This window comes from Sciurus carolinensis, chromosome 6 (genome assembly GCF_902686445.1).
Source record: "Sciurus carolinensis chromosome 6, mSciCar1.2, whole genome shotgun sequence".
Lineage (NCBI taxonomy): Eukaryota > Metazoa > Chordata > Mammalia > Rodentia > Sciuridae > Sciurus > Sciurus carolinensis.
In genome coordinates, this window is record NC_062218.1 from 58,150,638 (window position 1) to 58,169,584 (window position 18,947).

The window sequence follows — 18,947 nt, forward strand, 5'->3', positions numbered from 1 at the left end:
GGGGTTAGCAGAAGGGCCTCCAGGGAGTTAGGGCTTCTCTGAATGTAATGATTAGAGGAAACAAAAGCTTGCCCTTCCAGCGGAGGCTGCAGGACTGTGGCCTTGGGAAATGCCTGTAATAAGTAATAAGGATCATCTTCTAATGAGACAGGGAGAGCTTAAAAAAAAAAAAAAAAAAAAAAAAAAAGAGTTGTTTAAATATGGGATTTATTCCTGGCTGCTAGCCAAGGGCTGCGAGTCTACCAGGAGGCTTCAGATTTCAAAGAAGATGTGTAAAATGGATGAGCTTGGGGGAGGGGTCAGCCAGAGAAGGTCATGTAGCTGACAGCTTGCCCGTGGGAATGTCCTATTGACCTCTTGTATTCAAGCCCAGGCAGATTCCAGAGGTAAAACAAACAGGCAAACAGCCACCAGGAGATGCTGTCCTTGTCTGCAAGAGAACCCCTCAGGAATGCAGCCGGGCTGTGATCCTTCCTAGAGACAGGGCCAAGAACACGAAGACCAGAGTGCCCCAGCCCAGGGGAAGCTGGAGGGATGGGACCTGCTTTGGTGATGGCAGCTAGGCAGGTAAATGCCAACTTTCCCTAAAGGGAGCTGGGGTGGGAATGTCCCTCAGCAAAGAGATACAGAAAGAGGTACTATTTTGCATTTTCAAATGACCTTAGTGGTGAATTTTTTCCTAATTTACAATTTATGACAATTTAGTTATTCACTGACAATATCTAGATTAGAGGCATTCGGATAAATGGCAGAATCAGGTAGGCAGACATGGTTTTTCAGCAGTGCCTTTTGATCCTTGAATCTATCTGGTAAGAGCCATGGCAGCTTGGGAGGGCTGGGTTAGGGAAATGGTAAATGAAGGCAAAATGTCTCTCTCTGATCTCGATTTTCAAACATTCTGAACTACATGCCACGATCACAGACATTATTGCGGTCCCTTTTCCTCATATTTTTCAGAAGTTTAATTGATATTTCCATCAGAAATCTTGCTTATGCAGCTCACTCAGATTTTTGCTGCAAACTGCAGAACCCTTGTTTTTCTCGTCAGCAGTCACCTTAACTGTCTTGCCCCACCCAGCCCCGTTTGGTAGCACATGGTTTTCTTTGAAAGGCTCTGCTGTAACAGCGAGAATCGCTGGGTGTCCTTTTCTAAGTAAACAGGAAGTATCAGTATGTTAAAAAAAAAAAAAAAAGAGAGAAGAAAAACCTCTCCTCAGCACAAATGCAATAATATGCCAACTTATATTTCCTGTTAATGTTGCATTAGGAGCAGGATCAATTTCTTACAAGCACAGTCATTTTCTTGGATTCTAAACCTTCAATGAGTGAGCAGAATCACAGGGAAGCCTGACCAACTAGGACATTTTAGAAATTCACCCACTGATTTTTTTTTGAGTCAGTAATATCACAGGAAAGATAACAATGCATAAAAACAAAAATCCACAACAACAACAAAACTGTGCAAAATCACATTAAAGGGGCAAGATGTTATGCTTCTAAATATTAAGTCACAGCAAGAGTTTGTGTTCCAATACTTGACCACCTTTCTATATATGAAAAATCTGAAGCCTTGTCAGGAGAATTGACGTATCACAGGAGAAGGAAACGCACGAAGATGGCTTTTTCCCCATTACATCAGAACCTGGGTTCGTGTGTCAGGCAGACGCAGCCCCACGAGTCCTCCACACACAAGCACAGTGGAAGCCAGCAGGATGGGGATTGCTTTGGTGATGCCAACCAGGGAGCCGAAAATTAAGTTTCCCAGGACAGTTGCTGCTTTGCATAGAGCATTTAGGAAACCGAAGCCTGTTGCCCTACAAAGGAAAGAAATATGGACAAGGTTGAGAGAATGATTCCGGCTTTAGACACACATGTTCTATATAGTGATTTTCAATGTTCTTTAAAAAGATTGTATTGTATGTTATTAGAGCAAATAATTAAATTCTTGTTAGTGAACCCAGCTGTGGGTATTGTTCCTTCAGCTTTCTGTTGACTTTCTTATCCGTCTTATTGATTATTTTTCTGACCATAGGTTTCAATTTATCATGAATACAAGAAGGGTAATTTCAGGAGTAAGTCTCTTTTCTCTTGGCCCAATGGTGTTGGAAGAAAGGGTCTCTTAAATCAAAATTAGTTTTACCCCATTCAACTCTTACTCTCAGGAAAAACACAGGCATGAAGCACATTCATTAGACAGAGAGGCAGCTCATCTCTGGCTAGTGTGGAGGTTGGACCACCTCCCTCTGACCCAGGTAAGAAATGTAAAGGGAGGGCTAGGGAAATCGAGCAGGTTCTCATCTTATCATAAAAATGACACATTATTTTGATTTGTAAATTCCCATAATTTCAGAGACATCTGTATTTAAAAGGAAACTTAATTTCATTCCAGAATTTAAGGGTATGACAATATATTTCTTTTTACTCCCTATTAGCTAAATCAATGTGCTAGAATTTAAATAATTGTAGCCCACAGAATTTCAAAGACAATCAGGGATGATGGACTTGGATCCCTTATCTTTAATGTACTGCGGAGTTGAACTTCCATGCTTTCTTTTCTTTACCATGTTTTCTTTTCTTTTCTTTTTTTTTTTTTTGTTAGCAAGCAGAAATGGAGCACAGGTGGAATATCACTTATCTGAAATCCTTGGGATCAGAAGTGGTTCAGATTTGTGAGGTTCAGATTTTGGAATATTCACATAGACTTCACTAGTTGAGCATCCTTAATCTGAAAATCTGAAATCCAAAGAGCTCCTAAATCTGAAATTTTTGAGCACCATGAATTTTCAGATTAGGAATATTTCACCAATACTGAACTGGGGGGCTCACCAACCAGCTAGTGTGACATTTCTCCTATCATCAGAGTTCTCTGTGGAAAATCAACTCCAAGAAAATATTATAGAAGATAATCAGATTGTGGGCCTAGAGATCTTGTTTGCTGTCTTTCCTGGCCTTTAAGATGTGCAAGGGGCTGGCTAGCATGAGTAGTGCTTGCCTAGCATGTGTGAGGCCCTGGGTTCTATCCTTGGCACCATATAAAAATAAAATAAAGATATTATGTCCACCTACAACTACAACAAAAATATTTTTTTAAAAATGTGCAGGCATGTGAGTAAGAAACAATCCTCTGTTCTTTTTGAATCCCCAAGAGCTCACACATGCAAAGCACATGCTCTATCATTGGGCTACACTCCCAATTCCTATTTCTTTCTTTCCAATATTGGGGATTCGGCCCAGGGGGCACTCATCCATCAGTCTTTTTTATTTTTTATTTTGATACAGGGTCTCACTAATTTGACCAGGCTGACCTTGAACTTGTGATACTCCTGCCTCAGGCTCCCAAATTACTGGGACTACAGGTTTGCACCACCAAGTCCAGTCCACATCCCACTTTTTTTTTTTTTTTTGTATCAGGGATTGAAACCAGGGGCACTTAACTACTGAGCCAGTCTCCAATCTTTTTATTTTTTTTGCTTTGAAGCAGGGTCTCTCTGAGTCGCTTAGAGCCTTGCTAAGTTGCTGAGGCTGGCTTTGAACATGTGATCCTCCTGACTCAGCCTCCTGAGTTGCTGGGCTCACAGGCTTGCATTACTACATCCCACTTCTTAATATGTTTTTTTGAAAAGGACATTTTGCTCTTAGTCAACATATATTGAATAATTTTGCTTTTGGTCTTGTAGGCAGAAGACTAAGTTTTTTTTTTCATGATTGTACATCTACCACAATCATGAGCGAATATAAATTTCCTTCCAGCTTTATGCTTTTTGATTCTCACTGAGGCACATTAAATGCCTGGCAATGTTTTTTAAACCACAAAGGGAAATGTTTCTTATGTGCTGCAGAATGAAGCATTTAACAACACACCTTTCTTTGATTGATTTGCAAGTTTGTAACTGTGAGGGTTTCCTTTTGCAAGTCCTAACAACTACTCATCACTACTTGCACTGTTTGTTCCTAGTGGTATTTTCTACAATGTGTGTAGTAGGCTCATAACCTCAGAAATGTATTGTGGCTATTATTCAACCACCCCCTTTTCACACCATTAGAAAGAAATCAAGGCTCCTCCCTTAGCTGCATGAACACAGTCTGTGTATTAATGCAGTACCAATGATTTTGCTAGTTAAAACACATCTAATTAAAGGGTAGCTAGCACAGATTTCTTTTTGGCTAAGACACCTAGAAAGTAAAGTAAGCAGGCTCTTGAAGGGTGGCAAAGTTGCCAACTCTTTGGAATGAGGAAGAAGTGAAATAAAATCTCTGATGGAAAGAAAGGAATTTCTTTTTCTTTTTCTTTTTTTTGGACCTAGGATGCTTAATCACTGAACCACATTCCCAGTCCTTTTCATATTTTATTTTACCTTACTTCTTCTTCTTCTTCTTCTTCTTCTTCTTCTTCTTCTTCTTCTTCTTCTTATTATTATTATTATTATTATTATTATTATTATTATTATTTTTGGTATCAGGATTGAACCCAGGGCACTTAATCACCAAGCAACATTCCTAGAACTTTTTTATATTTTACTTAGAGACAGGATCTCGCTGAGTTGCTTAGGGCCTCGCTAAGTTGCTGAGGCTGGCTTCGAACTCTCAATCCTCCTGCCTCAGCTTTCCTGGTTGAGAAATAGGAATTTCTTAAGAAGGTAAGCAATTTTGTATTCTTTTTGTATTTGGTTTTGTGTTCTTGAAAAAGAGACTTGTAATACCAATAACCACTAAAATGGAGGAGGTGGGTTTAATATACTAATAACTATTTTCAAATGAAATTGCTGGGGGCTACATGTTGGGAACCAAAGAAACTTAAGTAGAATGGCATACCATGGTCACCGCTCCCACCTCCATGGTGATGATGTCATGAGGTTGAGATGTCTTTCTGCTGTTTTTTTTTTTTTTTTTTTTATTAATTAATAGACTTTCTGAGCATCTTAAGGTTTACAAATAAAATATGAGTGAAAATAAAGGAGAGTTTCCATATGCCATAATTTCCCCTTTTATTTATTGGGTACTAGGGATTGAAACCAGTGGTACTCTATCACAGAGCCAGGGTCTTGCTACACTGCCAAGCTGGCTTCAAACTTGAGATCCTCCTGCCACAGCTGAGTTGTTGGAATTATAGACATGTGCCACTGCACCCTGCTAATTACATACATTGTTGTGGCATTTTTATTAGAATTGATGAGCCAAACTGAGACATTATCATTAACTGAAGTTCACAGATAATATTAAGGTTCATTCTTGTGCAGTCTATGGGTTTGGACAAATGTATAATGACATGTGTCCACCATTATAGTTCCACCTGGAATAGTTTCACAGATACTATGATGGTGGACATTCATCCTTCCCTCCCTCTAACCCCTGGCAACCACAGGTATTCTTACTGTCTTCACAGTTTTGCCTTTTTCAGAATGTCATTTAGTTGAAGTCCTACAATATATAACGCATTCAGACTGGTTTATTTCACTTTTTTAAAAACTGCATTTTAGTTCTAGATTCTAGAGCCATAAAGCTACCAACTGCATCTTATGGTGTTAAGATAAACTGTATCCTTCTGGGGAAAATGGCTAGTGTGTTTGTTGCTGATAAGAGATAGGAAAACATTCTTCTGTCATGATGAAGTCTCTCAATGCTGAAACTGCAGAGTGACCCATGTAGGATTTACATCTGGGTTAAAATAACAATATAGTTCCAAGCTATGAACCTCTGGTATAACTCAGAACAGGGCATAAAGCGTGGGTAGCTATCTCCTTGCATCACTGAAATTATAACTAAGGAATGGACGACTTCCTAAGATTTCTGGGCACCAGTAAAGACAGATGTATTAGGGAACACCTGGTATTTGAGGTTTCTTAAAAGAGGATCAAATCTTATTTCCTAAGAATCTCCATTTTCATTTCCTAAGCAGAGCCAATACTTCAGAGGAAAACCTGGTGTGCATGCAAAGCACACTGCCTCCTTAAATTAGGGTCAGCATTCAAAAAAATGTGCCTGCCCTTTCCTTGGATAAGTAAATTATTCCTTCAAATATTTGCAGCTAGAGGGTGTGATTTTTCAATGCATTCAAGGCACAGCTGTATTAGAAAAATCAGTCACAAAGTGACTCTCCCTTGGTTATCTGTTTTTACTACAGTAAGAAGCTTTTAGTTCATTTACTCCCTGTTTTTAATTAAAGCGAGGGTATTACTTCTGCAGACATGGAAAGTCCAAGTCACCTTGTGCTTATGAAGTCCTGTGAGGCTGGGGAGTTCAGAGCTTACAGAACCCCCACTTGCTGACTTCTCAGCAACAGGGTGAGCTCCTGCAGTCTTTTTTTTAGACTACAGATGTTTTCCTGCCTTCTCTTAACCAGCAGGCACCAACAAAGAAGAACGGAAAGATTCATTATCTTTCTATATGCTCCATCCCTTGCTCCTTATCTCTCCAGCCAGAATCCTTTGTTCTCAATTATAATTATTGTGCAATCTACTTCGTTAATCTTTTAAATTGCCCAGGCTGTGCTGGAACTCGTGATCATCCTGCCTCAGCCTCAGGGAGTAGCTGGGTAGCTGGGATTACTGGTGTGCCCTCACCACATCACAGGTTTTAAGTTTCTAAAATGTAAACAGAACTTCATTGTCACTGAAGCAGCCCCGTTCCCCATTCCACCGAGGCACTCTCTTCCTGCACCAGGAACTCCTTCTCTTTGACATGCATTTGCTGGAGTGTGGAGCTAGTTTGCTGCAGCACTTTGACTCAGTTCATGGGGGATGTGGCCACCAGAGTATCCTCTCATTGAGGTTGGCCAGTGGCTTCCTCATTGGAGAATTCACAATTTAGCAGGTTCTAGATTATTTGTATTGCTCTATGTTTTAAGGGAGGCTGTAAAAAGGAAACTGGCTCCATTCTGGACAGCGTGAGGAAAGCCTGGTTGTCCTGAGCATTTTTTTTTTTTTTCCTGACATTAGTGCAGAACCATACGTGGGTCTTCGTATATTTTAGGTTCCTGGGAAGAAGGAAGGGATGCTGAAAAATGGTGGTACTTAGGGTGGTGCCTGGCACGAGGGTATTCACCATTGTTTAAATATTGGCTGAATATCTGCCCAACCAACTGATGAAGTTATTAGGGGAAACAAAACAAAACTAAACTAAATGCTACATTTTGAAACACCCTGAACTGATAGAGATTCATACTCTGCTCATATAATTTACTTATAAAAGTATAAAATGTAAGCATCTTTTTTAGTCTAAACTTTTGGAAAGGAGCTTTTTCTGGGTAATGTAGCCAAGTCATTGGCAGAAGTTATAAAAGAACCCAGCGTGGAGCATTGTGGAAAGTATGAACAGCCCTTACATTAAATACACATTGTGATCTAAAGATTCATCTGGAAATTGGTTGTTTGAAACAGAATGAATTCATTTATCTTACAGAAACAATACTACAAATGAAGGCAAGGTGCCCAGGTTAACTTTTAACACTGAACCCCATCTGGTTATTGAACTATAATGCTAACAGCACTCGATGCTCCTTAAATATTTGCGAATAAGTAAATTTGTCTTGAACATACTCCCAATTTACAAATTCTCCTGTGCATTTATTCATTTTATAATCGTTTGTTAAGTATTATGTGGCAAGCACTGCACTAGACTCCAGTGATCCTCAAATTAAAAGACAAAGCCCCCATTTGTACTAAGACAGATGAGATCACAACAACACATACTTCGTGCAATGATACAGCATATCATGGAAGCAAGTGGGTTGGGGGGTGATTTCAGACTGGGGGTGGGCACAGTTGAGGGAAGTCTTCTCAAAGGGGATGGTGAGACTATGATTTGTCAGAAAGTTATAGTAGGAGCTTGCTTGGTGAAGGATGGCTTGTGGACAGGGTGTCTCTGACTGTCACAACACTCTGCCATCTCCCTAATTTATCTCATGGTACTCACTCAGGTCTGCCTTAGACACTCCCTAAGGCTTCGTGAGTGTAAGATGGCCCACCTCTCCAAACAGTCTCGTACTTCTCATGCAGCTGTTTTCAATCTAGGGTTAGGATGGCAATTTGATTGAACAAAGGTGCACAGACATGTATAACCACACCCTCACCTGGTGGCACTTAAGCTTGAGGGAGTTAGGCTCTCCTGGGAAGCTTTTATGATGTGGCCATCACAAAGACCAGGGCTACTCCCACAGAGATTCTAGCTTTATTGCTCTACTGAGACACTAGGCATTAGTATGGTTTAGAAGTTCCAAGTGATTTAAGGGTATCTTCCCAGAGATGTCTGCAATTTAAAATTGATTTTGGTTTACTGTTACGTACTAAGAGAAATTACAAAAGCAAAACATCCACTCTACCTATCCGACAAATAGTTTTCATGTCCGAATTCCTTTTAGCAGGCTTTCAATCATATAAATCATCACGAACCAGAGGTTTTATATAACCTTGCTTTTTGCCTTTTTTCAATCTTTCACACAACTGTTTGTCCCATGTTGTTTGTGTTCCAATGTTTTATTAGCATATAACTATTATTTCTGTAGTTATATCATTGATTATTGTGGAAGTGTCCAGATTTGGGGTAATAGTACTGTAATGAACACTGAACACTCTCACATCTATGACTGACTTCGTGTGGATGAATTTGCTAGGGCATATCAGGCAGTATAACGGTAGCCAGAGAAAAGTGTTTACAATGTGGGGTGGAGGAGACTGAGGTCACAGGAGGTGCTGTGTCCAGACAGAGAATGATCCCACCCAAAGTCTTCCTCTCCCTCCTATTCTCCCTCGCTGCTCCTGCTCTTGTGAAGATTTCTTGTTCACTCTGCTTAATTCATTTTCTCCAAAGACTGTCAGTTTCTCACCTAACCTGAGTCATCTCCTTCTTTCCTAGCTCTCACTTGGTTGTCTCAATTTACTTTCCTCCTTGCCACTGTCTCCACTCTCTCTGACCTCCAGGTTGGTCTGTTTCAAACCTGAGCATCTTCTTATCTGGAGTCAGCCTTGTGCAGGTCTATGTCATGTTTGAAGGTTGGCTGGGTCATCTTTGTAGTCACTCAGCACAACCCTGTCTCAGGACTGTCACAGGGATGCCTGTGATACTTGCTAAATAAAAGGCTGAACTAAGAAATTTCCTTTTTTTTTTTTTTTTTTTTTTTTTTGCGGTGCTGGGGATTGAACCCAGGGCCCTGTACTTGCAAGACAAGCACTGTACCAACTGAGCTATCTCCCCAGCCCCTAAGAAATTTCTTGAGACTCAAGTAGGCAGGATCCCTAAATAAGGACCAGATGCCATTTTATACCCCTGTAATCAGGCTGTCCTTACATTCAGGTGGAGAAGGAATCCCCTATTAGTTATGGACTGAGAGAATTCCTGGGCCCCAAAGCATCCTCCACCTACCTTCCATTCCCCACACCATCAAGGGGTTTCCTATTGCTTGTTGCCATTGAAATAAAATATTCACAGACAGGTTAATAATGGGAGCCTTTGTGTCTTATCATTTATCTGATAAACATGACTAGGAAGTGCCAGCCTGGGCCAGGGTAATAATGATAGACAGGGTAAATAAAGATAGAATGACTGAACACAGGGCAGCAACTTAGAGTTCATCTGAGGCCAAGGTCCATGAACATACCAGGTGAGCTTCTTAAGAACAAACCAGACCTTCACCCCTGGGAGGGCAGGTAGATAGGTCTGCACTGAGAGTAGCAGAACTGAGTCAGACATCTGGGTTTGAGGCTAAGTGATTCTAGACAAGCTACCTCCATTTTCTGGAACTCACTTTCCTCACCTGAAAATGGGGTAAGAATACTCGTAGTGTGAGAATGAAGACTGAATAAAGTTAAATGAGATTTTCTAAAATACCCAGCACAGTGCCTGGCTCAGCCTTCATTTCACACATGAGGAAAGTGAGGCCCAGAAAACGTCTCCAAATTTTCCAGCTGTCTTCTGGGAAGGCCTGCACCTGAATTCAGGTGTCCTGACTCCTAGAACAGTGCTCTTTCTTCCACCCTGTTGATGGAGTGGAGGGAGAAGAGACAATGCTGTATGAGAAGGAGGACCTGAGAGCTGAAGGATCAGGAGGTCACAGGCCATGATGGCAGAAGGGGAAGAGGGACACATGGGGCAGCAGAGCAAAAACTAGAGACAAGAACTCCCTCACAACTGGCCTAAGTTGCTTACTTTGGAAGTGGGGAAGCTAGATCCTATTTAGGAAGGAAAACTAAAGTCCATCACCAACTGAATTTTAAAAAGTATATTTCATTTATTCACCTGGTGTTATGGCAGCATGTGAGAAAGACGAAGTCCTGCCTGAAGGAAGCTAACATTCTTGTGGGTGACAGATAGTAAAAAAGTAAGCATACAACACATTCTATGGCATATGGTCTTGGTGGTTATTTGCTTTAAAAGGACTTTGGTATAAACGATATAAGATAACAATTGTTTCCAGTGTGTACCCACAGAATATAAAGCACATGAATCAGGAACGAATAGGATGGAGATGATTCCTTTGCACTTTGAATATCATTTTAGAAATTGGTAGGAGAAGGTCATTAATGAACATTGAGAAGATTTTCATTGGTGATGTGATTTTCAGGACATGCAGTTGTTTGGAGAGAATGCTCTTCCCTTAGCATAACAGACATAACATCAATCCCCTGAGCTCAGCAACCTCCACTCAGTGACACAGTACTCTTGGTACAGACTCCAGGTTCTAGAACCATATGCCCTGTACCCCACGCTAAAGGAGGACTCTTGCCTGATGGCCCACAAGTCTGCTGGTCCTGCTGTCACTATGTCTTATGTCCATGGTCCTTTCATGCAAGGGCTAATTCGGTACTCAAGGACAGAGAGGTAGACTTTCCTGGAGCTCAAGAATAGTCTGTATGACTGTTGTGGTGCCTGTTTTTGCATCTGACAGGATTTGCTCCCATTGTCATATGCCTGGGATATGCTATACTCACCTGGCAGCGAGGCAGAGAGGGCATCTGTCCCCACCCCCTCATCCTCCTCCACTTCTAACTGCAGGAGTTAAAAAGAATCAAAGAATCTGACATTTGCTGAATGGTTAAAGCGCAAACATATATAATATAATGATAGTGCATATCAAGAAAAATAAAATGTGAATATATAATAAAACAGAAACCTATATCGCATATATATTTTATATGCATAAAATATAAAGATATGTGATGTTATGGTATACACAGGAAAATGAAGCAGGGTATGATGATGTGGAGGGAATATAGGTTGATATAGGGAATATAGGGAATATAGGTTGCTTTGAGGGAAGAAATGAAGAGTAAGGCAAAATGGTGGACCTTTGAAATTGAGAGCGTTATTGAATATTCAAGGCACTGTGTGATATTTTGACAATTTCAACATGGTTTGGATGTGAGGTGTCCCCCAAAAGCTCACATGTGAGACAAGGCAGGAAGGTTCAGAGGAGAAATGATTGGTTTGTAAGAGTCTTAACCCAATCAGTGAATTAATCCCTGGTGGGATTAACTGAAGTGGTAGGGTGTGGTTGGAGGAGAATGGAATTGGGGCGTGGCTTTGGGGTATATATTTTTTTATCTGGAGAGTGGAGTCTCTCTCTCTCTCTCTGATCACCATGTGAGCTGGTTCCCTTTGCCATACTCTTCCACCATGATGTTCTGCCTCACCTCGAGCCCCAAGGAATGGAGCTGGCTGCCTATGGACTAAGACCTCTGAAACCATGAGCACTCAGATAAACCCTTCCTCCTTTACAGTCGTGCTGGTTGAGTCATTTAGACACAGTAACGAAAAAGCTGACTAAAACAGGAAGGATAGTTGAAAGATTCCTTCCTGTCCAAATCTCCAAAAAATGAGTGAGTTTTTTTCTTTTTTTTTAATGACCACAGATGGAGAACATATTCAAGAAAGAATGAAATTGTCATTGTGGATCACTAAGTGATGTAAAAGAGGAGGACAATTCCAGAGGTAGAAAGGACCTAAGATGCCATTTATTTCAATCTCCTCATTTTACATCTCAAACTACTGAGGCATAGTTGTTCTGAGTGGTACCCTGAGGACACACAGCTGGTTAGTGAGAGTCAGGATTATAGATTGGCCATGGTGGAGGAGTCAGGAGACCCTCTCTATCCAAACAAGAACAGTCCTGAGAGGAGGGGCTTAGCCTGGTTAATTCTGGGCAGATGTTTTGATTTTAGCTCATCAATATAGAGAACAATCCCACAGTGCTGGGTGACAGCAGCAGCTGCCCGGGACTAGCAGGGAATAGCAGGTGTGAACAATCAAGAGTTTTACTTTTAAATTCTTTCTGCGGTCATGTCTGAACTGTGCATGCTTAAGGGTGAAGGAAGGAGGTCATTGACCAGAGTAAGGCAGGAACATGCTGCTGGAAGAACAAATACTGTTGAGACAGACCTGTTGGCTGTGGGAGTCTGCGCAGAGCTGAGGCTGTTCAGAGAGCCTGGCTGTGTAACTCACAAGGTGTGTGACTCCTTGCCCTGAGCTTCAAGGAGGAATGGTTAAAATGGCCACTGGGCTCTGGGGACACAGGAAGTGTGAGCAGGGCGGTTCCACATGGCCACACGGTGGCAGCAAAAGTCACTGCCTGGATGCAGGACACTGGCCAAACCTTGAACTTCAGTGACCAGAACACAAAGTCTATACTATGTGGGTTACAGGTTATGACTTGTGAAAAGTTTAAAATTTTGACCAAGAAAAGAAAGAGGGAAGGTGAAGGAACAGGGACAGAAAATAGTGGAAAAATCCAGTTAAACATATCATTACATTATTTTTTACTCAATCTTCAGATTTTAAGACAGGAGGGAAATTTTAACAGTTTTTTTCCCCAGTTAGGATATTAGTGGTCAGAGGGAACTTTGACCAATCCTGACTTAATCCCAATCATGGAATGTGTCTCCTATTGACATCTCCCAAAACTTTTTGCAAAGTGGGTTAAAAGCAATTTCTTGGTGTTAGGACCTGGGGGTGGAAAAATGATGGGAAAAAGAAGCTCCCCTGAACCAATGTGTTAGATGGCTGGGCTTCCTTTCAGATTTCTGGCAAGTTGGAAAATCCATTTCTCTTGGGAGCTTGTCATATTTATTTTTACTATTAGAAGAATCTCACATTATCAGTCGCCCATTATCTATATCACATATTCAGGCTCCCTGTTCATTTTTGACACAAGGAAGGGACTAATATCTCTAGGGCCAAAGTTGAAATTGTCAAAATATCAGACAGTGCCTTGAATATTCAATAATGCTCTCAATTTCAAAGGTCCACCATTTTGCCTTGCTCTTCATTTCTTCCCTCAAAGCAATCTTGTCTGTCTAGTCTCACGATAAAAGACAAACACCTGACTGCAACCATCCAACCAAGTGAATCTTCCTTCCCTTGTCCCTTCCTGTCACTTATCCCTGCAGAACCAAAAGTATTCCTTGTTTCTTCAAAGCCAGGCCTGAGAATTAAGAGTCTGAGGGAAAGGTAGGCGCATGACTACTAAGTCTCAGTCATGGTGGCTGATGCTCTGGCATTGGTCAGAGTCCCCCATTGTTACGGTGGAGCTGGAAAGAAGATGGCATTGAGATGGAGGTGGCCGGCCAGGGAGAGTGCAGTGACCGTCACTCGCTTCTTCCACAACTTCTACTGCAGTTAGTATTAACATCTTGCCTCAATCTGAGGCCAGTTCTGACCCTGGGCAAGTCAGTCTGAAGAAAGTTATAAACTATAATAAGCTTTTACTGCCCAACTGTTGGAAGCCTACAGTTTATAGAAAACGAACTTGCACAGCTTCCCCTCAGATCATAACATCTTATTATTTTGATCACTTGCTTACAGGCGGGTCTTTTGTCCTTTACTTACCCAACCTGAGTTTCTAGCCCATTGAAACTTTTTCTCCTAACCAGGTATTGTAACCCTGGTGCCTGTCCTTTCTTAGTCTAGATCTGTGGTCATTCTGAATCTTCTTACCTTGAGGATTCACCCCTGGACTCAAACTCTTGCCTTCTTGGACATATTAATCTTATGCGAGTCTTTGTTTTCTGTTCCTTTTGAATTGAACTCTCCCAGGAACCTCAAACCTACTGCTTGATCTGCCATCTTGTCACCAACCCAGTTTCCAGGACAATCATGACATAAGAGTGCAGAACTGACTGTCTCCAAACATGATATGCATATATTGCTTGATAGTCCCTATGCTCCTTCTATCTTTATAGCAAGGCCATTTTCACTGACTGGAAATTCAACCAGCCTGGCTCAGAAGCAACTGAGCTGCAAGGCAGGGGAAAGGCTGGGTAACTCAGCATCAAAACTGGGCCTGTGTCAGGATGAGCTGTCACCTTGAATGGGAATTATGGCCCAGGGCCTTTGCTTTGATGCCTGTGAGCAGGCACCTATCTCTACAATAGTACCAGTGATTTAGTTTCTGTCTTAAACTCCATTGCTAGTATTAAACTCCCTACCCTTATCTTTTCTTCTCCTCCTTCTTCTCCTCTTTCTCTTCCTCCTCCTCCTTCTCCTTCTCCTCCTCTTCCTCTTCCTTCTTTTTCCCTTTTCTTTCCTTTCTTTTCTCAGTACTAGAGATTGAATATTGCACATACTAGGTAAGTGCTGGGCTATAGCCCCACCTCCTCTTATTTGATTTTTAAAATTTTGAGACAGAGTCTCACTAAATTGCCCAGGCTGGCCCTGAACTTGTGATCCTCTTGCCTCAGCCTCCGAGGTAGCTGAGATTACAGGTGTGACTATGGTTGATTCATTGGTAGCATCTATCACATCTGATTACTCTCGCCTCCTGAACTACTTTCTTCCCTTGATTTCCCAGACCTAACACCTTGATTTTCTTTTCATCTCACTCACTGCTGCTTCTCAATCTCTTTAGCTGGTTTCTCCTTGACTCCTTGGCCTCTCGATTTCCTAGTGTCTCAGCTGAGTCTTCAGAACTTCCTTTTTTCTACCTCACTCTCATTTTATGGCCTCATCCACCATCATACTGTAAATTACATCTATATGCTGAAAGGGTTCACATTTTTTTGTTTTATTTCCCATCTAGATTTCTCCCTGAACTCTGCTTTCTGTATCCCACGGCCTACTTAGCATCTCCACTAAGATATTCAATAGCATCTCAAACTTAATACGAACAGAGCTGAGATCCCGATTCCGCTCAACTTCCTCCTGCGGCCTTTCCCATTTCAGGAGTGGCATCCCAGCTTTTCAGTTGCTCAGCTCAAAAACCCTGAAGTCATCTTGCATACCTCTCCCCCTCACATCTTGCATTAGATCTTTCAGCAACGCTTGTTGGTCTTTGACATATGTTTAGAATCTAATCACTTCTCGCTGCCTCCAGAGGCCCCATTATCTCTTGCCACAGTTGTTGCAGTGACCTCCCAACTAGACTCCCTGAATTCACCTCAGATCCCCTAAAGTTTAATTAATTAATTAATTAATTTATTGAAGTACTAAGGATTGAACCCAGGAGTATTCTACCACTGAGTTCTACCCCCAGTTCTTTTTATTTTATTTTGAGACTGTGTCACACTAAGTTGTCCAGCCTGGTCTTGAACTTGTGAACCTTCTATTTCAGCCTCCTGAATAGCTGTTATTACAGATGAGCACCACCATGCCCAGCCCTAGAAAGCCAGTTCTCCTTTTAACTACAAGTCAGATCAGGTCATTCCTCTGCCCCAAATCCTGCAACAGATTTTATTTCACTCATCATGAAGACCTGAGTGTCCACTCTGTTCCCATCACTCTTACCTTCTATCTTGCTCATTCTGCTCCAACCTGGCAACTGGTCACTTCTACTCCCACCTCAGAGTCTTTGCACTTGCTCTTGTGTTTACTGTGAAAGCTGTCTTCCAAAGTATCTGCCTGGGTCTCTGCTCAAATGTCACCTTCACAGGGTCTACATCTCCCTCAGCTATCCTATTCGCAATTACAACTCTCCTTACCTTAGCATTTTCTATGTAGCTTTATTTTTCCCTTTAGCACTCAGCACCACTTAATACACTCATATCTACTTCATTTACCTAATTGTATTGACTGTCTTCCCCAAACTAGAATGTAGGCTCCATCAAGACCAGGCTCTCTGTGTGTTCACTGCTGTGTCTGACTGATGACTAGAATGGTATCTGGCACACAGTATGCATTCCATAAACATATCGAGTGAATTAGTGAATGGACTCTATCCCCAGGCATCTTTCTGGGATCCAACATAAATATTCAAGTGCATATTGGACAGCTCCATGTCGAAATGAAAATTCAACATGTCCCAAATGGAACTCAGCATTTTTCTGACGCCAGCATGAACCTGCTGCTTCTTCTATGGCCCTGTCTCAACATAGCCACGACCATCCTCTCAACTGTACAAGCAGAAAGGGAATCCTCTTTGACAACCTCTTTTCCTCACTCCAACATCTAATCAAACACCAAGTTTTGTCGTTTTTATCCTTAAACTTCCATGAACATGTTGAATGCTGCCTTCTCTCCTTTCCCATTTTCATTTTTGGAGTCCACATTACCACCTTCGGTGTCCTACAGAGATGTCCCACCTCCTTTCTGGTCACAGAGTGAGCTCTCTAATCTTATCTTGTTTTTCTCCCTGAAACACCTCAAGGGTTCCCCATCCTCACATAATGCAATGTTCAAGCACCTTCATGACCTGTTTTCTTGTCTAACTTGGTTGACTTTTCCTTTGCTGAGCTTTGCAGGTGGTATTTGCTCTAGCTGCAATGTTCTTTCCATTCCTTGGCCTGGCTGTCACTCACTCTTCTCCAGGCCTCAGCTTAGACGTTACTTCTAAGAAACCCGCTCTGATGCACCAATGCTTTCAGAGCGCCATGTCCATCCCTCATCATAACCCTGACCACACCATATTATAACTCATCTTTACTTGTCCTTAAACCGTGGAGAGAAAAGAACACAAATGACTTATCGAGTCTTTGCATGTTCAATCCCATCTTGATGTTGGCTTTTCAGAGGACCTGAGCTAATACAAACAGAAACTTTCGCTTTTACCTCACTTGATGTTTGAGCTTTCTGACACAGAATAATAGCAGGTTCATATTTCTCAGAGGATGAACTTACCCAGTTGCTGAGTTTTTATTTTCTTCTTTCTTTCTTTTCTTTTTCTTTTTCTTTTTTTTTTCTTTTTCTTTTTCTGGTGTTCTACCACTGAGCTACCTCCCCAACCCTTTTCATTTTATTTTGAGACAGGGTCTCACCAAGTTGCTAACCTTGAACTTGTGATCTTCTTGCCTCAGCCTCCTGAGTAGCTGGGCTTACTGGGCTTACTGGTGTGTACCACTATGTCCAACTAGTTTTCTTTTTACATATATATTTTAGTTGTAAATGGACACAATACCTTTATTTTATTTATTTATTGCTGAGGACCAAACTCTCACCAGACCAGAGCCTCACACGTGCTAGGCAAGAGCTCTACCACTGAGCCACATTCCTAGCCCGAGTTTTCTTTTTTAAGCCAAATTCTAACCCCATATGACACTCATCCTTCTATATCATATGGTAAAGGGACAAGCAGCTGATTTAATTTACAATAGTATCAAACTCATAGCATAAAAAAAAGAGGCTCTCTGATAGCTTTGCTTTAACATGGTTTGTTTGTTTATTTGGTACTGGGGATTGAACCCAGAAGTGTGCTACCACTGAGCTACACTGCCAGATCTTTTTTTTAATTTGTTCTAATTTGTTGTACATGACAGTAGAATGTATTTATACATTTCTTTTTATTTTAATTTTGAGACAGGCTCTCAGTAAGTTTCTGAGGCTGGCCTTGTGTTTTTAATCCTCTTGCCTCAGTCTCCTGAGTCACTGGGATTACAAGTGTGCACCACTAAACCTGACTGGAGGGGCTTATTTTAAATTAATAGTTTAATCCACATCTATGTGGGCCCTACTTCCAAAAGGAGAGGTTGGTTGAAAGAAAACTCAGTGAAAGCTGAAGACTCTTGTTTTTGGCTGCACTTTTATCACCAGGGTGCTCACAAAAGATAAAGAACAAACATGTTGAATAAATGAAGAAGACGCTGTACTTGGTTTTTTTCAGAGCCCAGGTATGTACTCGGGGGTTCACTGAGGGTCTGAATTAAAATATTTCACAATATTCTTAGTGTTCTTAGTTTTGAATGTTCTATAGGAAGATGCTTACAGAAATGCCAGTCGCAATTATGGAAGCTCAGGAAGATATTCCTGAGGAAGAAAAGAAATTAGTATGGACATGCAGAAGATGCATTTTATTGTGATCAATAAGCCTAAGGAATGAAGTCAAAGAAGGAACCCGGGATCAATGGCAAATCAATACCCTAAGTGTCTCAGAATGGTCAGAGGGTAAAAACCCTCCTCCTTCATTTCAAGGTGTATACTGTATTCCAACACAAAGGTCTTCCATGGCAACAAAGTGTAAGAGTTGTCCATGAAACAGAAGGTAGCAAAAAGCATTTGTCTTAGCTTATGTCAAATGGCAAAACAGGGATTCCATTGTTTTCATTTAATTTAATTATCCACCTGCTGAAGCTCTACCCCAAAGCCCTACCTTCTAGCCCTTTTTCTGTTTTAAGGTGCAGTCTCTGTGTCTCCATTTTAGGACTGGGTGAGTAACTTTCCTCCAGCAGCAATATTTTTTCTTTTCTTTTCTTATTTTCTTTCTTTCTTTCTTTTTTTTTTTTTAAATAAGAATGTGTTAGGGTTTCCTCCAATAGACCAGGAAGGTCAAGAGATATGCGCTAGAGACTTCTCTTGCTTAATGCAGAGCTCATGCAGACATCTGCAAATATAAGGCAATCACCCTTGCAAGACTGATTAGCTACTCAAAATGTGGGCCAAGACAGGCTATTAAGTTCTAATCCTCACCACTTCATTACAGCTCCCTCACACTGTTAGCCAACAAATTAAGTCATGGGCACAATTAAATTTCTTCACTGGTTTCACTGCCCTATTACTTCCTGCTAGGAACTGTGTTCCCCTACATTTTCTTTTTA

At 41.3% G+C, this 18,947-nt stretch overlaps 1 protein-coding gene and 1 long non-coding RNA gene across 4 annotated transcripts in view; one reads left to right on the forward strand and one right to left on the reverse strand.

Annotated features, from left to right (window-relative positions):
* Positions 1 to 200: 200 nt before the first annotated feature.
* Positions 201 to 18,947, reverse strand: part of Sv2c (synaptic vesicle glycoprotein 2C) — a 240,181-nt gene continuing 221,434 nt past the window's right edge. For both annotated transcript variants that reach the window (XM_047554849.1, XM_047554850.1), the window contains exon 13: positions 201 to 1,814. In XM_047554849.1, the coding sequence (XP_047410805.1) occupies positions 1,631 to 1,814 (184 nt within the window). In that variant the 3' untranslated portion in view covers positions 201 to 1,630. The remainder of the gene's footprint in view (positions 1,815 to 18,947) is intronic.
* LOC124986486 (uncharacterized) overlaps positions 403 to 18,947 on the forward strand; it is a 31,309-nt gene continuing 12,764 nt past the window's right edge. Inside the window, exon 1 of one of the 2 annotated variants that reach the window (XR_007109010.1) lies at positions 403 to 567. This is a non-coding gene — a long non-coding RNA (uncharacterized LOC124986486). Of the gene's footprint in view, positions 568 to 4,520; positions 4,638 to 18,947 lie in introns of those variants that run through there. The other variant, XR_007109011.1, reaches the window with a different exon arrangement.